General features: G+C 37.8%; 2 protein-coding genes across 2 annotated transcripts; one reads left to right on the forward strand and one right to left on the reverse strand.

Moving 5' to 3' along the window:
• Window positions 1-10,302: 10,302 nt before the first annotated feature.
• On the forward strand, window positions 10,303-11,060 carry PCOAH_00030450 (SICA antigen; the record flags this gene model as incomplete). Its single annotated transcript, XM_020059846.1, has 3 exons — window positions 10,303-10,329; window positions 10,464-10,835; window positions 10,857-11,060. 3 exons carry the CDS (start codon window positions 10,303-10,305, stop codon window positions 11,058-11,060), a joined length of 603 nt encoding a protein of 200 aa, XP_019915260.1.
• A 4,156-nt stretch (window positions 11,061-15,216) lies between these two features.
• Window positions 15,217-22,707, reverse strand: PCOAH_00030460 (SICA antigen; the record flags this gene model as incomplete). The annotated part of the gene is made up of 9 exons (XM_020059847.1): window positions 15,217-15,621; window positions 15,982-16,022; window positions 16,125-17,430; window positions 17,599-18,273; window positions 18,435-19,076; window positions 19,218-19,321; window positions 20,413-21,343; window positions 21,769-22,473; window positions 22,606-22,707. 9 exons carry the CDS (start codon window positions 22,705-22,707, stop codon window positions 15,217-15,219), a joined length of 4,911 nt encoding a protein of 1,636 aa, XP_019915304.1.
• Between the last annotated feature and the right edge of the window lie 429 nt (window positions 22,708-23,136).

Here is a 23,136-nt window from a genome sequence, read left to right on the forward strand (position 1 = left end):
ATATTTTACGTGCATAGTACAATGATGTAAAGTGTTAGGAGTACATACATATATATATGTTTTGCGTCAATTCTATATATTTTTTGTAGGGGAAGCAAGGTAGTTCAGCTTCATTTAAAATACCTTCAAAAGAAATATATAATGAATTCGAAAATGGAATAAAAGGTTGTAGATCCGCGGGGGATCAGGGGAAACGTAATACCCTGGAGCAGGAGGTGAAAAGTTCATTATGGTCATACCCAGATATTCAACATTTAGCCAGTAAAATTGCAGATAACGGTTGTTATGCATGTAACGGAGGAGGAAGAGAGGATTGGATGGATAATCTGTCCGATAGTGATCGCTGTTATTTTTTCTATTATTGGTTAGGATATAAATTAGGAGGCTCTCGCTCAATGGTTATGCCGGAAATTTATAAGAAGCTGAAGGCCTCCAACCCTGCGTGTGAGTGCGATAATTTGTATCCTAATATTACCAAAGAGAGGTTCCCACAGGCTAAAATACTATTCGACTATTATTACGACTATAGAAGAATGGAAAGAAGCGACAGCGATGAGCTTACTAAATATTGCAACAGTGCAGATTACAAGAAGTCCTTATGTACAGCGAAAACAACATATAAAACCTTAAGTGGAACTTGCGAAACCACTGGCAATGATAACTATTGTGAAGAATTTAAAAAAAAAAAACTGGAGGAGAAGGAATATGGGCCCCCGCAGCCATTAACATGCCCTGAGGAACTCGGACGTAAAGCGCAATGTGACGAGGAGGAAGCAGGTAAGACAAATAAAATAGAAGAAAGGAAAGAGAGGAAAGTGAAGGGAACACATACTAACAAATATGTATAATAACAAATAATATCTATAACCCAAATGTATACTTTAGAAATATATATACTATTACACAAAAAAGGAGGAGGTGGGGAGGGACAAAGAGTAAAGGCGGTAGGTGCAAGGTTGTTAGGGGGCATAGAATGACTGTTGTTAGGGGTAGTACAATGAAGATTGTTTGGTGGAAGGAAGGTTGTGTTACGTGGAAAGTGGAAGGAAGTTTGTTAGGGGAGGTTGGTGGTAGGTGGGTTATTAGGTGTTGGTAGGTGGGTGGTTGGTGGAAGGAAGTTTGTTAGGGTGGTAGGGTGAAAGGAAGGTTGTTAGGGGTGATATGTGGAAGGAAATGGTCTAAGGAGGGAAGGAAGGTTGTTAGATGTGGTAGGTGGAAGGGAAGGTTGTTAAGGGTGTAGGGTGGAAGGAAGGAGGTGAAGGAAAGACCTAAGGGGCGTATGTTCCCCCTTGGGGGGGAAGTACACCCGAAGGGTGTATAAAAAAAAAAAAAAAAAAGATAAGAGGAAGAAAGAAATGAAAGAAGGAAAGAAAAGAAAAGAAGAAAGGAAAAAAAAAGAAAAGAAAAGCAAAAAAATGGAAGATTGCACGATGTCTATATTTCTCCTCTTTCTTTCGAGATGGCTCAGAACAGAAAGCTGAAGGTGCTCAAAACCAAGGAAAGAAAGCAGAAGGTGCACAAAATCAAGGAAAAAAAGCTGAAAGTACTCCTAACCAAGGAAAAAAGGAAGAAGCACCACCTGCTAAAGTTCCTGAAGCACCAAAGGAAGTTGTTCCAGAGAAAAAAGTTCCAGTGGCCCCTCCAAAAAAACCTGAGGTACCACCAGCAGGGACGGCAGTATCGCCAGCTGCTCTTGTTTCCTCTGAAGGAATGGACAGTACCACTATTGGTGGTGGTGCTGCTGCTGGTGCAGCAGCAATAGGATTACCAGCACTTGCTTTCTATCTATATAAAGTAAGTACACTTAACAGAAGAAATATGTATAATAACACTTATTAATATTTGCTGTCTATGTAAAAAAAAGAGCGCGTAGAATAAATGTTAAAGTGAATGCATAAAATAAATGTAAACAAAAATGGAATGTAAAAAAATGAACGTTACAATGAATGTAGAAAAAAAAAAAAATGGAATGTAAAAAAAATTCAATATGTAAAAAATGAATGCTTAAAATGAGCAGTAATGTTGACATATATATATTCTGCGCACACATTTTTACACTTGTCCTATCCTTTCTTTTTAGTATACTTCTATATTTTCCGACTTACGTGACACCTTCTTTGGAGGAGGAGGGGGAGGAAGGAGCAACAATAAAAGTAGAAGAATAAAAAGATCATTAGTACGCAGGGTAAATATGGAAAATGAAGATGATTCTTCTCCATTTGACTCAACAACAGTAGATTCAGAACCTGAATTAACGGAAGAGGAGGACGATGATGATACTACAGAACATTCTACGTTATATTCTGTCCCGTACATTAGATAAGTTCCTCTCATTCTAAAAGAAGAAGGGAAAAAAAAAGAAGGAAAGAATGTAATGGGAATAAAAAAATAAGGGAGAAAAGGAACAGAATAAGCTGGAAATGTAAAATGCTGGTGATAATGTTCCATCCACCTAAGGTAGTAGAAGCAACACCTAAGCAACAACTATATGAGCAGTCCCATAGGAGAAATCGTTTAGCCATAAAATTGTGGATGGTAATCCTTGCGTTGGTCGTTGAACACTGAGAAATGGAAGAGAAAACGCGTATGTGTCTGTGTGTGTGATAAAGGAAATTGTATATATTTAGATCATCATTCATTACAAAACACACTTTCACATAACCCTTATAAAAGCATATACATAGAACTGTAATGCAACAATAATATTTGTTTTTTTTCATTATGAAACGATGTATACACTGTGCTACAGCATTTGTATTACTTCCTATTTTTTCCCTTTTCCTATTTTTTTCTTCATCCTGCTTCCTAAAGTTAATGATTTTGTACATTCCACTATGCTTCTCCTTTCTTTTTTTCCATTCCTCCTCTTTCTTTCATTTTCATTCTTCCACTTTTTAAAAGAAAAAAAAAGGTTTTCTTATCATTTTTTCTTTCTTTTTATATATTCTCTTCTTTAAAAAGAAGAAGAAGAAAAAAAAGGAAATAGGCTAAAAAAGAGAAAAAAAGGTTTAAAAAGGAAAAAAAAAAGAAAAATTTGGAGAGAAGAAAGAAATTTATTCACCTTCCTTTCCTCTTTCTTCGCTCTTTTTTTTTTTAAAAAAAAAGGCAAAGAATGTATAGGAATAATGTTTTCTTCCTTCTTCTTTCAGAAAGAATGTAAGAGTATGTAAGGAAGGAAGGAGTAGGGAAGGTTGCTTCGCTCACTTCTTTTCTCCCTTCTTTATTTTTTTTTAATAAGAATGCATGGTATGGAAGCAGAAGGAAACAGGAAAAGGTTTCTCGATCACCTTTTTTTTTTTTAAAGAAATAAAATGGAAGTTATGGAAAAAAAGAAAAAGGAAAAGGAAAAAAAAGAAAAAAGAAGAAGTGGATAATACCTCCCTCTTTTTTTTTCAGAAGAAAGAGAAAAAAAGGGGGGGAAGAAAAAATTGGGGAGAATAAGGGACGAAGGTTTCGGTTATTCTTTACTCTTTCTTCTTTTTTTGCGAAGAATGCAAGTGTATAAGGAAGAAAGAGAAGGAAGATTATTCTTTTTTTTTTTTTTTGATTCCTTAGAAAATGAGAGATGTATAAAGAACACCGCTTTTTTCTTAAAAGAATGCAGTGTATGGAGGAAGGAGAAGGGGAAGGGGAAGAAAGGAATCTTTTCTTGGAAAAGGAAAAATAGAAAAGAGAAAAAAGGTGGGTAATTCCTTTCCTTCCTTTCTTCGTCCTTTTTTTCAGAAGAAGAATGCAATTGTACATAGGAAGGGAAGGGAGGAAAGGAAGATTGTACATTCCCTTGAGCAGAACAGCAGAACAGAACAAAACAATGTTCTATGAACATTAGGTCTTTCGAACAATAATAGTGGTAGTTATAGTGAGCATGGCGAGTGCACGTAATTCTGGGCAGATGGGGGAGGGAGCACAGGGGAAGAAAATGACCGAAAGGGATTTCCGCTTTCTATCCAAATTAATAACAAAATGGATGATCGCAAAGGGAATGGATCAGTCCAAGTTGGGCAACTTTGATGTAAGTGAACTCATTAAATGTGTGAGGGGATTAGTAGAATAATAATATATACGAAAAAATATATATATAATGGAAGGGGGAGTTTACTATGGAGGTTGGAAAGGAAGTAACCTTCCTTAGAAGGGGGGAGGAAGGAAAACTTCCTTAGAAGGAAGAAAGGAGGTCTAAGGATGAGGAGGAAAGGAGTTCTAAGGAAGGAAGGTCTAGGGAAAGGTAGTCCCTAAGGGAGGATCTCTAAGGAAGGAAGGGAAGGGGGGTGGATGTTGGATTTCGCATTTAGTGTTAGAAGGAAGAAGGGTCTAAGGAGGGAAGGAAAGGAGGGTCTAACGAGGAGGAAAGAAAGAAGGTCTAAGGAAGAAGGGAAGGAAGAAGATCTCACGAGGGAAGACGGGTCTAAAGGGGATGTAAGGAGGGACGATGATGTTAGGGGTGGTAGAATGGAAGGTTGTTAGGGGTGGTAGAATGGAAGGTTGTTAGGGGTGGTAGAATGGAAGGTTGTTTGGGGTGTTAGAAGGAAGGTTGTTAGGGGTGTTAGAAGGAAGGTTGTTAGGGGTGTTAGAATGAAGGGTTTAGGGTGTAGGGGTAGGGTCTTTGTAGGTTAATGACCCCATAATATGGCCTGCTAGTTAGTCTCCCCAGGGGGGAAATTACACTCGAAGGGTGTATAAAAGAAGAAAAAAAAAAAAAAAAGGGAGGTGTTTGAGCAGGATGGTTTGGAGGGTCGTCGTTAGGGGAGGAAAACTATATATATCAGACATATATATATGTTTAATTACGTTAATTGACTCTTATAGAAACTTCTATGGGGTGAGTTGAAGGATTTCTGGAGAGACATGATGTATAATATAGAGGTGGATGGAACGGAGGATAAAGAAATGTGTTCCACGTTGAAGGGCTTGGACACTAAAAGTCAAGAGTTATGCAAACTTCTAGCAAGAATATTTCTTTGGATGGATGGATTTGTTCAAACATGGGAAGGGAACAACTACGGCATTGGGTCCTTCAAATGGGAAAAAAGAGAAGAGAAGGAAAAAAGAGAAAAGAAGGAAAAAAAAACGGAAGAAAATGAACTGCACTCTTATTATAGATGTTTAATCGGTAAGGTTACTATATTAAACATGTTAGGTAAGCATTGTAAGTTAAAGGAAGTATCAGAAACAGTTAAGAAGCGTAGAGAAGATATGAGGGAGAAGATGAAAATTTCGGGTGGGAATCAACTCTGTAGTGATGTGGATTTCCGGAGTTTAAAATTGGGGAAAATGTTCATGTGGGATGAAATTAAAGAATGGATAGATAATTTTACTATTCAAGACAAACAAGGTGTTGGGTTATCGGAAGTAAAAAAAAAAGGGAGCAAACTGCACAAAATAAGGAACCAAGTACAAAACGAGGAAATTTGCCCAAACGGAGGGGAAGAAAGTATTGACCACACAACCTTACAGAATTTAGAAATAACAGTCTCCAACGACGATAGTAAAGACCTGTCCCTAGAGGATGACAATAAAAGTTTTCCAAAAGAGGAGTTGACTAACGTTTTGGAGAAAGCAGTAAAAGGAGCTGGAGGGAAGGGCGAAGATGACCCTAACCTTGTGCTGAAGATAATGGAATCCTTGGAGAAAAGGTATCAGGAGAAAACGGCAGCTGCTGCAAAGAGTAATGATCCCTGCGATCTTGTAAAGATTGTAACAGATAAATGGTTCACAAATAGAAATGATGATAGTAACAAAACCTGGGTAAGAAACATCATTGTGTACAATAATGAAGAACAATACAATAAGTACTATAGCATATATGCAACAGCAGGAAGAGTGAGCACAAATTTTATGTGCGCTGGGGCTCTATATATATATGTTCATCCATCTGTTGTATTCACAGGATAGAATTAAAACTGACGTCGAAACTCAATGGAGAAACTTCCTTGATAAAATACCTAACAAGCACAATTATGTTGACAAGTACTGTAATAACGCTGCAGGGACAGGTAATACATTGAACGGAGCAGAGAAGGAAACATGTAAGTTTGTTGCTGCTGGTTTAAAGTATACTTATGGTATTGAAATAGATAAGGGTGATTTAAGTAGCACAGAAAAGGACGCACAACAGAAGGCCAAGGATAATCAACAGTTTAAACAGGCTATGGCATGTGTCGCATTAAATATGTTCACACAGAAGTTAAAGGAAGAGGCGAAACAACTACCCTGTCCTATAGATAAGGGCATAAACAGGGCCTTTGAATCTATAGGACAAATTAAGCAAAATGCGTGCCCTGTGGGTAATAATTGTGAGGTCTGTGATATAAAGGACTATTCGAAGTGTAAAATAGCCGAAGCAGTGATAGGGGACAAAATAAAGACGATATTCCAGGAGAAGAGTGACCAAATAAAACAAACTTTCACTACCATAACTACTGCAAGTAACTTATGCGAACGCGTAAAATGTGTAGCAGAAACGTGGAGAAAAGTCAGGGAGATAAATGGACTAATATACGGGGACCGCTGGGTAAAAATTCATACTATTCATTCTGGTCAAAAGGAGCATAATGAATAATGCACCATTCCTGTACTGGCGCCAATATTTGTATACACATATTGTGCATATACTTAGTAGATATATATGTTCCTTGCTTTCTCTTTTTTTTAGTCAAACACATTTTGGGGTTATGATGTGAAGAATGAACTGGGAAGACTCTCTAAAGACATGCTCCAGAAGAAAGAGGAGGTTGCCAAGGAATGTGCTGGCATGAGCAGTGCAAATAAGGAGGCATGTTCATATATTACTGCAGGATTAAAACATATATACGAAACTGAGGTGGTTAAGGAGAATAAAAATACAGAACAAGCGAAGAGTAATAGACCATTTTATCAAACTATGTCATGCGTAGCATTAAATCTTTATTCAGATATGCTTATAGAGAAAACACAGGGGCATGCTTGCCCCGTCACAGAAGACAAAATACAAGAAATGTTTAGTAAAGGAAATGGAAAGAAGGGTGAATGGTGTAAGGATGAGAAAACTGGTAGTAACTTGGAATGTGTTAAGTGTGAAAGGAAAGCTAACTTCGATTGTGAAGTACAGTATAGTGGGAAAGGCTACGAAACCAAAGATAAGGTAGAAGAGAAAGTGAGTGACCTGCTCAAGAACGACACCAACATAACGAATACCTTGACTGCCATAAGTAATGCAAGTACTTTATGTGAACGTGCAAATTGTGTAGCGACTAATTGGTTTAATGACAGAAATGGAAATGAAATGCAAAACTGGGTAAGGGAAACAACACCTTCCGCTGTTATTAACGTCACTGGAAAGAGCAGTATTGTCAATACATAATTAAAAATCTGAATAACAACGACAAACCCTTTATATATATACATGAGGGTTACATATATATGTTCCATTTCTTCCTTCCTCCTTTCCTTTTTCCTTCCCTTTGGTACGCAGTGTACATTTTGGGATAAGGACGCCATAAATAGACTGAAAGAAATATCTGGAAAAATGATGACAGGGAGCGAAGACATTAGTTCACTGTGCGAAACCGCTGATGGGAATGGAACTGCATGGAGTGCTGCAGAAAAAGAGGCCTGCAAGCTTATTACTGCAGGTTTAAAGGGCATTTATGAACATCAAGTGAGTGAAACAGAGAAGAACATACCAAAAGCGAAAAATAATAGATTAACAGAACAAACCCTGTACTGTCTATTCTTGAATGCGTACGCAGATATGCTTATAAAGAAATCGGCAGGACTCATCTGTCCTATCACAGAAGAAAAAATAAAAGATATGTTTAGTAAAGGAAATACACAGATGGAAACTTGGTGTAAGGATAAGAAGACTAATCTGAATAATAATTGTGCTACTTGCACAAGGGAACCTAATCTAAGTTGCGCACTGAGCGTGAAGGAAGACCTGTTTGATAAAGAAAAAAGTACAAAGTGCCTATCATACAATAAAAATATAAAAGTGAAGTTGGATGACTTACTCGAAAAGAATAACGACATACAAAAAACGTTCACTACCATAAATAATGCAACTACTTTATGTGAACGCGTACACTGTGTAACAACGAAGTGGTTCCCCAGCAGGGAACGTCAAGAGAACAATCCAACGGATTGGGTAAGTTATAGCATTATGCACTACAGTTATGTGAACTTTAATGAGCACTGCACCTTTTCTTTATTAACGAGCATGGTGACAACTAACCATATATGTCTCTACTGAATATACATATATGTTCCTTCCTCTTTTAGAATATGAATGGTGGATATTGGGGTGATTTTAAAAGGAGATTAGACGAACTGTCCAGTGCTATGACCAAAGGGAGCACAGCGGACGACCGTGATCTATGCAAAGGCATTGGGCAAGGAGGAAAGAAGGATACACAGCATGAAGAAGAAAATAGAAAAGCTTGTGAATATATTGTGAAAGGGTTAAAACATATATATAAAATTCCAAAGGGGAAACCCCAGCTTCCGCAGAATGCTGTGGACAACCAAATATTCGAGCGAACTATGTTATGTGTCTTATTAAACGCATACGCAGATAAAATAAGAACAACTTGTCCAGACGTGGAGGAAGCTGAAATACATAAAATGTTTGACAATGGTAATACAAAGAAGGATGGCTGGTGTGTGGATAATACGGGTGAAGACATGAAATGTGAAAAATGTGAAAGGGTACCTAACTTAAAAGATTGTAAAGTAGGCCAAAAGACTAAAGAAGAGGACGTAAAGACCAAAGTGGACGGAATGCTTGACAATGATGACAAAATAAAAAAAACTCTAGAACAGATATGTCCGAAACCACCCACCCAAGCCGCTAATGACCAGAATACAGGAGTATCATCCTCCAGTGGTGGAAGCAGATCACCAGCAGCACCAAGAACACCAGAATCAGTTGGAAGGGCTGAATCACCAAATGAGTCAGTTGTAAAGAGTCCGAATGATACAGAAGAAGAAAAAGCAGGGAAAGGTAAGTCCGAAAGTACAAAGTGTAATGGGAATGAAGTAGATGGTGGTATAAATGCTGCTGACGAATGTCTGAAATTTATTGATAATGATCTCCCAGTATCTAAGGACAATGTGGACGATAAGAACGAAGCCAATAGGGGGACCGGTCCACTTGGTCAGGCAGGTACTGAGCGGGCTCATATTGACATAAACACAATCACTACTTCTGTTACTGCAGATCCAGGTATAACTAAGGGTCCCCAAGCTCAAACTCCAAGCACAGGAACAGACACTCAAACACCATCAGGATCCCTAGGTCCCTCTCAAACTAAAGGAGGTAAGTACAATTAAAGAATGAACACTCCCCGTCTAAGTGTGCACGCGAAGGGTGTACACAAAAGAAAAGAAAAAAAAGAAGAAAAGAAAAGAAAAAGAAAGAAGAAGATAAACTTAACCGTCCTTCTTTCCTTCCTTACATACTTCTTAGGTGAAGCAGGTGGTTCTGCTTCCATAAGTGCAACTCCTGGAGCTGCAGGTAATAATAATAAAAAAAAAGGAGTGAACACTTCCTGTCCAAATGTGCGCTGCGTATAAGGATGCATCTAAAAATTATGACGTAAAAAAATTCGGACGTACAAAAAATTAGAAAGTGAAAAAATTAGAAAAGAAAAAATAAAAAAGTAAAATAAGGAAGTGTATGCACCGGAAGGTGCACATAAAAAAAAAAAAAAAAGAAGGAAGAAAGATAAGTTTAACCACCCCTTTTTCTTACTTCTTTCTTAGGTTCTTCTGGACCTGGTAGTACTGGAACCTGGAAACCTGGTTCCTCTGGACCAGGTTCTACGGGAACTTGGAATCCTGGTTCCTCTGGTTCCGGTTCTACAGGAACCTGGAATCCAGGTTCTTCTGGTACCGGTTCAGGTGCAGCTGGTAATCAAAACACTGGTAGTCCCAGACCGGGACCACAGGAACCACCACCTGCCGGTAAACCTCAAGGACCACCACAACAAGGTGGTAATAAACCCCAAGGTCCACCCCCACCAGGGAAACCACAAGGGCCACCACAACAAGGTGGTAACAAACCCCAAGGTCCACCACCACCAGGGAAACCACAAGGGCCACCACAACAAGTGACATCATCAGTACTTCAACTAACACCAGCAGTTCATTCACGAAGAAGTCCAACAGCACCACCAAGAATTAGACCACATGGTAGAAGGAGCGTAAGGGAAGGAGGAATTGACCCTTCTGATCTTACTCCATACCTTCCTTTGGCCCCTGTCTTCATTGGTATTTCAATTACGACCTACTTACTCTGGAAGGTAAAAAAAGGAGGAAAAAAAAAAGATGAAAAAAAAAAATAAAATAAAAAAAGTGAAAAAAAAAAAAAAAAAAAAGTGTGTAGGATTTCGCACTTAGGTTGAAGGTAGTAGTTATTTTTTTTAAAAGAATATTTCGACCCTTTTAAAAAAACATTTTCTATCTTTCCTCTTTTCTCTATCGTTCAGTACTTTGGATTGCCTGGCAAAAGAAAACGTTACAGAAGAGCTCATCAAGTACGTGGTCTACCTTCCTTAGAAGAACAACTCCATCATGTGGACGACCAGGATGGTCCACGTGAATATACCTTAGTAAAGGAACGAAAACAACCGAGATCTGCACCCAAAGATGGAAGAACGAAGAGGCCAAAAAAACGTGGTGCTGATCGTCGTTGTGCTGGTCACCGCATGATTATTGATATTCATTTAGAAGTCTTAGACGAATGTCAAAAAGGGGACATGCATTCGACGAAGGAGGACTTTCTTGAAATTTTGGTTCAAGAATTTATGCGATGCGAATTCACGAAAGAAGAAAATGTTCCGGAGGAACAAGTTTCTATGGTTCGTGTTCCTAAGGAATAGGTTCCAAGTTCAGATTCCGGGTTTAGGGTTAATGTCCCTAAGGAAGATGCATCTGAGGAACAGGTTCAATGTTCATGTTTAACGTTTAGCGAGGAAGACTTTGTTCCCAAGGAAGAAGTTTCTAAGGAAGATGTTCTTAAGGAAGATATTCCTAAGGAAAGTGTTCCTAGGGAAGAGGTTCCAAGTTCACGGTTTATGCTGTAGTAAATATTTTTCTTTTTCTTTTTTTTTTTGTATTAAATTGTTTACGTTCATGTGTAATTAACATCAAGGCGGGAAAAAAAAAATTTTCCCTTCATTTTGACTTGTTTGGTAAATTTTTTTATTGACGATCCAAAATATGTTCATTAATTTTTTTTGTTACAACTTTCTACCTTTATAATTTTTTTTTCCTCTTTTCTTTAAATACACAAGTATTTTTTCTAAAATGTCAGGACCTTTTTCCGCATCCGCGTTGGGAGTATTCTTTCCTTATATGCTTATTCAAACACAAAAATGTAGAAAAGAAAAAAAAGGAAGAAAAAAAAAAATATCCGTCTATCACTCTAAAATTAAAAAAAAAAAGAATGGGGCAAGTGTACACACGCAATAAAAAGGGAAGTACACAATAAAAAAAGGGGGGAACAACCAAGGGGAAAGCACAACAACAACCCAAATAAGGGGCTTACTACCAAAATAAAAAGGAGGGGCTTGGCTTACACTGATTTTTTTTGCGCGCAAAGTTGTCCATTTATAGCGCCCAACAGTACATCACATGTATCACAATGCATGCTTCTCCTCCTCCGCAAAAAAAAAAAGAGAGTGTTCTTACAAAAAAAAAAAAAAAAAAAAAGGAACTTTGGTACAATTACACAAATTTCTTACCATGTCACACATGTGTGTGTATACGAAAGAACGAAGTTATGAGGACAAAAACGGGCACATTTAAAAAGAAAAGAAAAAAAAAAAAAAATTTCAGTTCATCATAAAATAAAAAAATAAAGTGACAAAAAGAGGACAAAAAAAAATAAAGGAAATGCGATTTCGTATAAAAGTTCAAGGAGAAAGCTCCTCAAGGGAGCTTGTCAAAGGAATGTATATACTTAATACAATAGTGATCTTCAAAAAAGAGGGGGAGGGGGAACTTTTCTAACTTCTGTTTTTAACTGTACCATTAGAGCCACCTGTAAAAATGGGCATTCATCCCCTTCTCTTCAGTTTTGCCTTCATTTGGCAATTACTTTATATCCATCGGATGTGATTTGGACAAGCATAACACTATTGAACACTAATTTTTATTTGATTTTATCTGCACGCGACCTTTTTTACAGAGAAATTACTATTTCTTTTTCTTCTTTTATATATGAATACTTTTTCGAGAAGGTTAGTACTTCCCTTTTTCTTTTTTTTTGCGCCCCGTGGGGAGTATCCTTCCTCAATGCATAATTACTCATACATACAAATATAAGAAAAAGAAAGAAAAAATAAAATAAGAAGGAAAAAAAAGAAAGTGTCACTTTTTTCCTTACACTGTATAAACTGTTCGGTCATTTATTGCTCCTCTAAAAAGGGGGGGACATTCATTCATTTAATGTTACATTCTACATGTGGTACATTCCAATTTGTTTCATTGCGATGTTAAATACGTTGGTAACCTATATTGTTCCGGTGATGCGGCGTATTTTGCCCTCTTATGTGTTGTCTACCATATATAGTAGAATTAACTTCTTCCATAGAACCTATTGTGGAATCAGCTACTGTTGAAACTTCCTCCAAGTATTCGGTTGAGTCATCCCCTGAATGTTCTGTTGAAGGTTCTATTGAAGATTCCGTTGGAGCTCCTGCTGAATATTCTGCGTAAACTTCTGTGGAAGTTACTGCTGTTAAGACATTTTCTGTATAATATTCGGTATAATCTTCAGCTTGCATATTCAGGTTACGTGTAACTGATCTTCTTCTTCTTTTAGAGGATTTACCTCCCTTAGAGAATAATGGGGTATACTGAGGAAAGGAAAAAGAGGAAATACAGGAGCATGTAATACATGTGTACAAGGGCATATGAGTAGCCATTCTATATTTACGTGGAAAAAATATATAAAGGGGGGAAAATATGAGTATGTGTCCTATAAATTATATACACAAATTTTTTGCCGCTTAATAAGGGAAATTGTACCTTATATAAAAAGAAAACAATGGCACCAATTCCTGCTATTGTGGGTAGGGTTGCAGATACGACTGGAATGGTAGGGATGCTGTTCGTCGCGCCCCACATGGAATCTGGTTCATCTTGACTTCGTGCCAGACCATGTGACTCTGTCCCCATGGTATTTGGACTTACTGCTCTTCCCGTAGCCACTGCACTTAGACCTAATTGTTCCAACAGTTGTGATGGTGGTGGGATAGGGTTGTTACCTCCGCTCCTATCACTGCTATTATATCTCCCAGCCAATAATATAGAATATATAACAGAAGAGACTAGTGGCTCCATGTTCCCCCTATAGACAATGAACTCACTCTACACAAAGCATTCAGAATCCTATCCTTATAACCTGCAAGATCCCCATATGTTTTTAATGCACCTCATACCTGTACTTCTATCATTTCTGTGCGTTTATTATTACAATTATTTCCGCTTCCTCCTCCATATTCCAGTGTAGTGAACATCATTGTTGAATTTAACTTTTCCAAACATTTTCCCTAAGAACATGAGAAATAGTATGCATCATTCTATACATCCTTAATTTTTCATTTTTACCTTCCGCCAGATATGATATTCTGCCCATGCTCTTATTTTCCTTACCTCATTACATGGATCCTGCTCCATGGGCTGGCGCTCATTTGTGACCATTTTCTATAATCCTTATTTATACTTTGCCCTATAATAGTTAATTCATATAATTTTTCCTCCGTCCATTTATGTATTTACCGCTCTTTCCTTTATTAAATACTTTTTAAATTAGTCCTCGGTTATATAAATGTATATTTTACGTATAAATAGAAATGTAGTAATTATTGAGTACATAGGGAAAGGAAGATGGTACGTTGGGATGGAAGGATGGTAAGTTCAGGGAAGGAGATGGTGCTGTGGTATGCTCTATACGGCGAGCTTGCTATTTATTTTTCCTTTGTTCCTCTTATTATTACACTTTGTGTGAGCTCCTACACTGTTATAAACAATTAACTTGATATAAATTCCATGTTCACTTCCATAGCACTGTATATAAGCGAAACCTCGAAATATGCCCCACCTTTGTGAACACATGCTATAGGAGTAATGTGCAACAGAGGCAAATAGTGTATATTTCATTCCGTATGGGCATAAGTAATTCTTACTCCATTATTTTCCCCTCCAAGTGACCCCCCCTTACTTTATGCATAAGAGTGAACTTATAATATGAACCATTTATTAAAGCTACTTTAATAACATTGTAAAGAGAGACTACGAACGCCACATTTGTTAAGAAAACCTAAGAATAAATTATACAAAGGAAAATTTTAACTTTTGCAAAATTACATAAGAAAAATATTCCACTGAACCTTTTTATTCTATCTTACTGGATTTGAATTCTATTACGTTGCTTAATTCTCTCGTCCTTCTTTTTTTTTTTTTCCATAGGTGTGTTCGTAAAAAAAAATATATGCGGTACAGTTCAACAGTGTAAACAATTCGGATGCGCGAACAAAAACATGGTTCCTTTCCTCTTTTTTTGACAAATTTATATTAAGACATTTTTCTTTTTTTTGTGCAATTTTTCTCTGTGACAAATTTATATTAGGGCAATTCTTTTTTTGGACAATTTCTTGGAAATTTTCTTTCTTTTGCAATTTTTTCTGTGTGACAAATTTGTATTAGGGCACTTTTTTCTTTTTTGGACAATTTTTTTTTCTTTCGTGCAATTTTTTGTGTGACAAATTTATTGGGGCATTTTTTTTTTTTTTTTGACTAATATTATACCTAAATTACAATAAGCATACAAGGAATGGACGCAGCTTTCCCCTTTCTCTTCTGTGAAGACATTGTGTAATTTTGCACTTTATTATATGAACTGCATGCATCTAAAAGATGTGTAACATAAAAGAAGGCGGGGGCGGACTACTTTTTTTTTTTTGCGCACCTTCGCGAACCCTCGCGCACAATTTTTGAAACACTTTTTTCAAATATGTCCATAATTAGAACTTAAAAGGAAGAAAAAAAAAAAAAATTATTACGATAAAAAAAATATTTATGCACGAAAAAAAAAATCTTAGGAAGAAAATTTATGAAAGTAAAAATCTATAACACAAAAAAATTTTTCACTTTCACATATATTTCTTACACATGAATACGTAAACAATTTAATACACAAAACGAAAAAAAAAAAAGAAAAATATTTATTACACCCTAAAACCCGGAATCTGAACTTGGAACCTGTTCCTTATGAACATCAACCATAGAAAATTGTTCCTTAGGAACCTTCTCCTCTTTTATAAATTCCGATCCAATGAATTCTTGAACCAATATTTCAAAAAAGTCTTCCTTCGTGGAATGTAAATCCCCCTTTTGACATTCGTCTAAGACTTCTAAATGAATATCAATAATAGTGCGATGACCTACACCACGCATACCAACTTGTTTCCTTCTTTTCTGTGGTGTTGATCTTGGTTGTCTGCGTTCCTTTACTAAGATATATTCATGTAGACCAGAGTTGTCCATACCATGGTCCATAATTTGTTCTTCTAAGGATGGAGGTCCACGTACTTTATGTGCTCTTTTGTAACGTTTTCTTTTATGAGGCAAGGCAAAATACTATGGGAAAAAAAAAAAAAAGGGAAAGAAAAAAAGAAAGGGGTAAAAAGTAATTTTTCAGGTGTAAAATGCTAATATTATGATTATAATAGCTATTATAATATAAGAGCAATATGTGCATCTAAGGTGAAAAAGGAAGGGGTAGGAGGCGCGTGTGTTCTTTTTTTTTTTTTTTTTTCATTTTTTTTCTCCTTTTTGTTCTCCTTTTTTTTTTTCCTTTTTTTTTTCCTTTTTTTTTTTCTTACTTTTTTTCCTTCTTCCTTTTTTTTTTCCTTCTTTTTTTTCTTACTTTTTTTCCTTCTTCCTTTTTTTTTTCCTTCTTTTTTTTCTTTTTTCCCTTTTTTTTTTTTTTTTCTTTACCTTCCAAAGGAGGTAGCTCGTAACAGAAATACCGATTATAACTGGGATTGAAGGAAGGTATAGGGTAAAATCAGAAGGAATAATTCCTTTCTTCTTTACACTCACTACCTTTACAACCTTCCGTACTTCTGGAACAGATTTACCTCCGCTTCCACCTCCTGATGAAGTTGGATTTTGAGTATTGGCACTTCCTCCTAAATTCGGACGAACTGCTACCCCTGGGGCAACTCCTGCACCTGGTAAAGGACCAGGAGCAGTAGGAGCAGAGGAGCTGGAACTGGGGTCAAGAGTATCTTTATTATCCTTCTGATCACCAGTACCAGCTGCGTTAGCACCTGGACCAGAAGCTTCACTTGCACTACCAGCAGATGCAGCAGCACCTGCTCCACTACCATCGGGGGTGTTGGCAGGAGGAGGGGTAGGAACAGGAGTTACAGGTTGTAACACATCCACAGTCTTTCTAGGTTGATCACTGTCTGCAAGGTTAGGGTCAGGACCTGCATTGGTAAAAGTAATTTTAGTAGTAGTGACCGTTGCAGCGACACCAGTATCGGAAAAAGTACCCTTTTTCAGGACATCATCGTTATGGTCACAATTTTCACCGAGACATTTTGGAGTACTGATATCATCGTCCACACCAAGACACTGAAGAGTTGCGTTTTCACCACCTTGCACTACTCCACCCTTACAATCTACAGTTCCTGTCTTACCTGGCTGAACTGAGGGAGTTGGACTGTCTTGAGAAGGTTCCACTGGTGCAGATGCTGGTGCTGGTGGGGACTTTGCTGGTTCTGACGCACCTGATGATTCAGACCTAGCTCGACTTTCTATTGATGATGCTGGTGTTGTTGCTGGTTGAGATTGTGTTGATGCTGGTTTGGTTGGACATGCAGTAGTTATTGTCCCCATTATTTGGCCATTCTGCTGGAGCATTGTTTTCATTCTGTTCCCTATTGTGTCCCCGTCTGTTTGTACGTTTATTTTGCAAGTTGTATAACTATCATACCTATCACACTGTACACAATCACCATTAACCTTATCTTTATCCAAACACCAAGTATCCTTCTTTGTATTCCCTGTCTTAAACATTTCTATTATTTCTTCTTCCTTTACGTTGGGACATTTCTTTTTCATCTCATCTGCGAATATATTCAATAAGATACAAGAGAAAGTTCGGTGGAATATGAGGTTGTCCTCCTTCTCCCTTTGCGCTTCGTTCTTTGCCCCTCTTCTTTCTATATCTTGTTGTGTTACCTGTCCTTTTTCAATTTGATATATATGTTTTAAACTCCGAACAATATATTGGCATTCTTCTTTGTTTGGTCCTGAAATTGTACTACTTCCATCCTTAATGTTCTCACATAAACTTTCGGCCGTTCCATTTGTTTTGGTTATAGCAGTAGACAATTTAACTAATAAAGTTTTAACGTCGGGATCCCAAAACTTCTCCTATATACAAGAAAAAGATAGAACATATATACATATAGATATCATATATTTATATACACTATATATATACACAACATGAGGTTGCACTTCCCCAATATAAGGGCGTATAATATATGCACACTATCGATTCCTTTGTTTTTGGGAACAGCACACAATAGTGATTCTTACCGGGTCCTGTTTCTGTTCCCCGACTTTTCGGTTTTCTCCCCACCTATGGTAGATACATTTCACACGATCACATAAAGTAGTTGCATTATTTATGGTAGTGAAAGTTTGTGTTATTTTTAGATCGTCCTCCAGCATTTTATCCACTTCTTTCTTCATATTATTTCCGTTCTTATCGCACGTTACATTGTTTTTTTTTTTATCTGTCCATAGACTTCCTTCCACGTTTAATGGGCAACTTTTATAACTATCATCCCTTTTGCACTCAACACATGGCGGCTCCGTACACCATTCACTCATCTTTCCTTTTCCTTCTTTAAACGCTTCTTTTATTATATCCTTCCCGATGGGACAAGGCGACAGTTGTTCTAATTTATCTGCATAAGCGTTCAGAAAAATGCATGACATAGTTTGATAAAGCTGTCTGTTATTCTTATGCTTCTTCTCCTCCTTTGCCCTGTCCTTTATCTTTTCGTTTACTTCTACTGTCTTAGTTTCATATATATGTTTTAATCCTTTAACAATAACGTTGCACGCTGCTTTTTCTGCTTCCGTCACGGTACTGGATGCCCCATTAATTTTCTCACATAAATTATGAGCTTCCCCCTCATTATTACTAAACATAGCTTCAGATAGTCTTTCCAATTCCTTCTTGACGTCCCACTCCCAGAAGTTGCACTGCAGAAATGAAGGAAGAGGGAAGGAAGATATATGTGTGCATTTTATAGACATGCGCATAAGTTTCACAGTTGCCCCCTTTTCTTTCTGTATTATATATAAAGGATGTACTATTTATTACAGGAACCCAAACTGTAGAGAATAATATATTGTTCATTTACCCAGTTTTGTTTGCTCGTGTACCCCTTTCTGTCTATAAACCAATTAGTCGCTACACAATTTGCTTGTTGACATAAGGTAGTTGCATTACTTATGTCAGTCAAGGTATTCGTTATGTTGGTGTCCTTCTGGAGCAGGTCATTCACCTTCCTCTCTACCTTATCTTTGGTTTCGTAGCCGTTCCCTTTATACTCTATTTCACAATTTAAGTTAGGTTTCCTTTCACACAGATCACATTTCATGTCTTCACCTTCCCTACCCGTACACCAATCACCCTGCTTTCCATTTCCTTCCCCAAACATTTTTCTTATTTTATCCTCTGTGATGGGGCACGGCTGACCCTCTGTCTTCTTTATAAGCATATCTGCGTATAGATTTAATGCAGCGCATGACATAGTTTGTTTAAATGGTCGGTTACTTTTCCTGCGCGCTACGTTCTCATCATCCTTATCTTCCTGAGTGGTATATATATGCTGTAAAGCTTTAGTGATGTATTGGCATGCTTTTTTCTCTGCCTCCGTCGATGTCTTTCCTTTTCCATTAAGTTCTTCGCATAGATTATCAGTGTCCCCAGTATTATTAGTCATAGCCTCAGACAATCTCTCCAATTCCTTCGCGACGTCATGATCCCAAAATGTGCTTGGCTAAAAAAAGGAGAAAGCAAGGAACATATACATATACTAAGTATATGCACAATATGTGTACACAAATATTGGCGCCAGTACAGGAATGGTGCATTATTCATTATGATCCTTTTGACCAGAATGAATAGTACGAATCTTTACCCAGCGTTCCCCGAATTTGCTGCTCCCCTCCCTGATTTTTGTCCACGTTTTTGCTACACATTTTACACGCGGACATAAGTCAGCTTTCCCCTTACAGTCGTCATCTACAAAGAAAGAAAAGGGAAGAAACAGTGAGTGAAGACATGAATAGTAGGAAAGGTAGATTCATTCCTTTCTTCTACATCCCCCTTTTTTTCATTTTCCCTCCTTTTCATTCGTCTCTTTTCTATCTTCCTTTTCCCCCTTCTTTTTATCACTCTTTCCTTTAGTCCTTTCTCTACTTCTTTCTTCCATTTTCTTTCTTACTTTTTTTTATATCCTCCCTTCAGGAGGATAATGGAATATGGCCCATAACACTCCCCCATCCATCTTATCATTCGTCTGTCCCCTCAACAGATTTCCCTTCATCGACTTCTTCCCCCTTGTCAGGTTTTTCCCCCCTGTCCTGTTGGACCCCTTGTCCGGTTGGACCCATTGTCCAGTTCACTCTCTTGTCCAGTTCACTCTCTTGTCCAGTTCACTCTCTTGTCCAGTTCACTCTCTTGTCCAGTTCACTCCATTATCCAGTTTCCCCTTGTCCAGTTCACTCCATTATCCAGTTTCCCCTTGTCCAGTTCACCCCCTTGTCCAGTTCACCCCCTAGTCCAGTTCACCCCCTTGTTCCGGTTCACCCCCTTGTCCAATTTCCCCCTTGTCCACTTCACCCCCTTGTCCACTTCACCCCCTTGTCCACTTCACCCCCTTGTCCACTTCACCCCCTTGTCCACTTCACCCCCTTGTCCACTTCACCCCCTTGTCCACTTCACCCCCTTGTCCACTTCACCCCCTTGTCCACTTCACCCCCTTGTCCACTTCACCCCCTTGTCCACTTCACCCCCTTGTCCACTTCACCCCCTTGTCCAGTTCATTCCCCCTAGTCCAGTTCATCCTCCTTGTCCAGTTCATCCTCCTTGTCCAGTTCACCCCTTGTCCCGTTTCCCCTTGTCCGGTTTCCCCTTGTTGGGTTGTCCCCCTTGTCCTTTCCTTCACCCTTTCTCCTTTTAAGCCCTTCTCTTTGAACCCTTCCTTCAAGCTCCCCCTTACTCAGAACTCCTCTTTCTTTTTCTTCTGTTTCCTTTTTTTTTTTCAAATTCTTTAAATTTTTTCTTTTCTCTTTCGTTCTCTTTTATATAATACTTTTAATAATATTACTTACCTGTGTTAGGTGCTGCTAGTGTTGCCTTCTTCTTTTGAAAATCTCCTATATGTTGTTGGAGTTTTTTCTCCAATGATGCCATTATCTTCAGTACAAGTTCAGTGTCATCGGTGCCCTCCTTTGCTTCCGTTACTGCTTCCTTCAATACTTTATTCAATACTTTCCCTAAGGCTTCCTTCCCTGAAGGTAGACTGTCTTCCCCTATGTCTAGTCCATCCTTCCCTGGGGGGAGTTTTATTTCTAAGTCTGCTAAGGTGTCTTTGTCAATTTTCTCTTTTTTTTCTTGCGCCGGACAATTTTTCCTGTTCTTCCCTTCCCTCTTTCTTTCGTGCAGTGTAGTTTTCCCTGCCACTACTTTCTTTAAATCCATTTTAGTATTTTCCTCCTTCCTCTCATAATTATTTAACCTTCGGATTAGCTCGTCCCATATTAATTTTCCACCTACACCTACACTTTCACTATCTATTTCGTCACATATTCTGTCTTTCCCCTTAACTTTGTGTTCTTTCCTCATATTCTTCACACCGTCCTTAATAAAATGAGCTACTTCCCCTAACTTACAATGTTGTCCTAACATTCGTACCATGGTGACCTTTCCAACTAAACATCTTAAATAGGACTGTAACTCCTTCTCTCTTCTGTTCTTTCCTCCTCCATCTTCTCTTTTTACCCAGTGGTAGTACCCATCTTCGGGCTTCTTCTCTACAAATACGGCATCCTGCTTTAATCCATCGATCCAGAAATGTAATCTTAATAAAATTTTGCACAATTTTGCTTCCTCTTTACTATAATGCCATTTGCCGCTCCCTGGATCTCTACCTCGCAGACTACTATAACCACTTTCACACATTTCCTTTTCATCCTCTGCATCCCCCTCTATATTTAACATCATATCATTGAATACATCATATAACTCTTTCCATATAAGGTCCTATAAGAGTGAATTAACGTAAGTACACATATATATATATGTATGCTATATATATAGTTTTCCTCCCCTAAACCACGACCCTCTAATCATTCCTGCTCAAACACCTTCCTTTTTTTTTTTTTTTTTTTTTTTTTTTTTTAAATACACCCTTCAGGTGCACTTTGAGGTTCCCCCTTGCCCGGTTTCCCTCCCCCCCTTGTCCACTTTCCTTCCTTCTCTTTAGACCTCCTTTCCTTCCATTAGACCCTCCTTCCTTCAGCCTCCTTATACTCTTCCTTCCTTTAATTAGACCTTCCTTTCCTTCCTCCTAAGACACATCCTTCTTCTTCCTTCGTTAGACTTTTCCTTCCTTAGAATCCTTTTTATATTTTTTCCCCATATTATTATTATGCAACTACTTCCCTCAAAGATTTAAAGTTCCTTACCCCAAATTGGTCCACTTTCTCCACACCGCGTGCTCGTATCCACAGTTCTAATAGCTTGGTTAGGAATTGATATGGTTTTGCAGTGGCTGCCGTGGTGGAAGTGGTGACGGGGACGGGGACTGTCGTCTCCCCATCCGCTGCTGTTGCTCCTGTTACCTTTGGAGGTTGTGCTGTTGATGGATCGGTGTTCGGCTTTGGACAATCCTTTTTCTTTTCTGCATCAAATACTACTCCCATAATTTTCCCTTTATTTTTCATACCACCACGAATAACTCCTAGCATTGGTATTTTCTCCCTTATCATCATAGGCTCTAATTGTTTATACTCACAATTCTTACATTTGCCTTCTATACCCAACTGCTGGCACAAATAATTCATTGCACCGTAAGCACTGTTCATAATATTTTGTGCTTCACAGTTTACATTTTGGTATTCATGTAACCACATATTGAGCATTGCACAATACAAGTGTTCTTTTATTCTTTTATCAATTTCCTCTTCCCCTTTTTCTGTTTTGTCCATTGTCCATATTTTCAGCAGGTTCGCCAAAATGAACGCGCAAATTTTCTTTTCTTCTTCCGTCATGTTCTTTGTTCCTTTATTCATTTTTTCGCACTGTTCCTTATAGGTTTCATCAATATCCTTCTCCTCCTTTATCATTTCCCCTAAAATAACATTAATCCACTTTCCTATTTCCTGGTACAGCTGCGTCTATAAATTAGAATCATATATTCACATATGTTCTCCCTGTACATTATGCATTTTTTATTACAATTAAATAACATAACTCAGGACAGTAACACATTCATATGTTACACGGAGATCATATTATATTACCTCACCCACGCCTTCGTTCCCCTTAAATCCTTTCTTCTCCAACCATTCCTTCTTTAACGGGCCAAAAACCTTATCTTGATCTTCACCTTTCGTGGAAGACATTTTTTTTACCACAACTTATTCAAAGAAATTGGTTCACTTATCAATAAATAAGGAATAGCACTGCGTCAAATTCTGCATGCAGCACATTTTTTCCACCTATAATGTTAATCTTTGATTGACTGACTTGCTCACTTCCAGGAAGTACTATGTGCGCAATTTTTCATTTTTTACTTTCGCTTCTTTTCCTTCTTTTTCCATATTTTTTTCCTTCTTTCAATTCTTCCGTCCTTCCATTTCCTTCTCTATAATCGTCCTTTATTCACATTTGTCGTCTTTTTCCCCTTTTATGGTTCCTTTCCTCCTAGTTTTTCTTCCTGCTTTTTTCTTTGAAATTTTTCTTTTTCCTCTTTAAACATTTTTCTTCTTTTTTAAACCCCCCTTTTTCTTCTAATTCCATTCATTATTCTCCTGTTTTCTCTTTTTTTTTTT

Source organism: Plasmodium coatneyi, chromosome 10 (genome assembly GCF_001680005.1).
Source record: "Plasmodium coatneyi strain Hackeri chromosome 10, complete sequence".
NCBI lineage: Eukaryota > Apicomplexa > Aconoidasida > Haemosporida > Plasmodiidae > Plasmodium > Plasmodium coatneyi.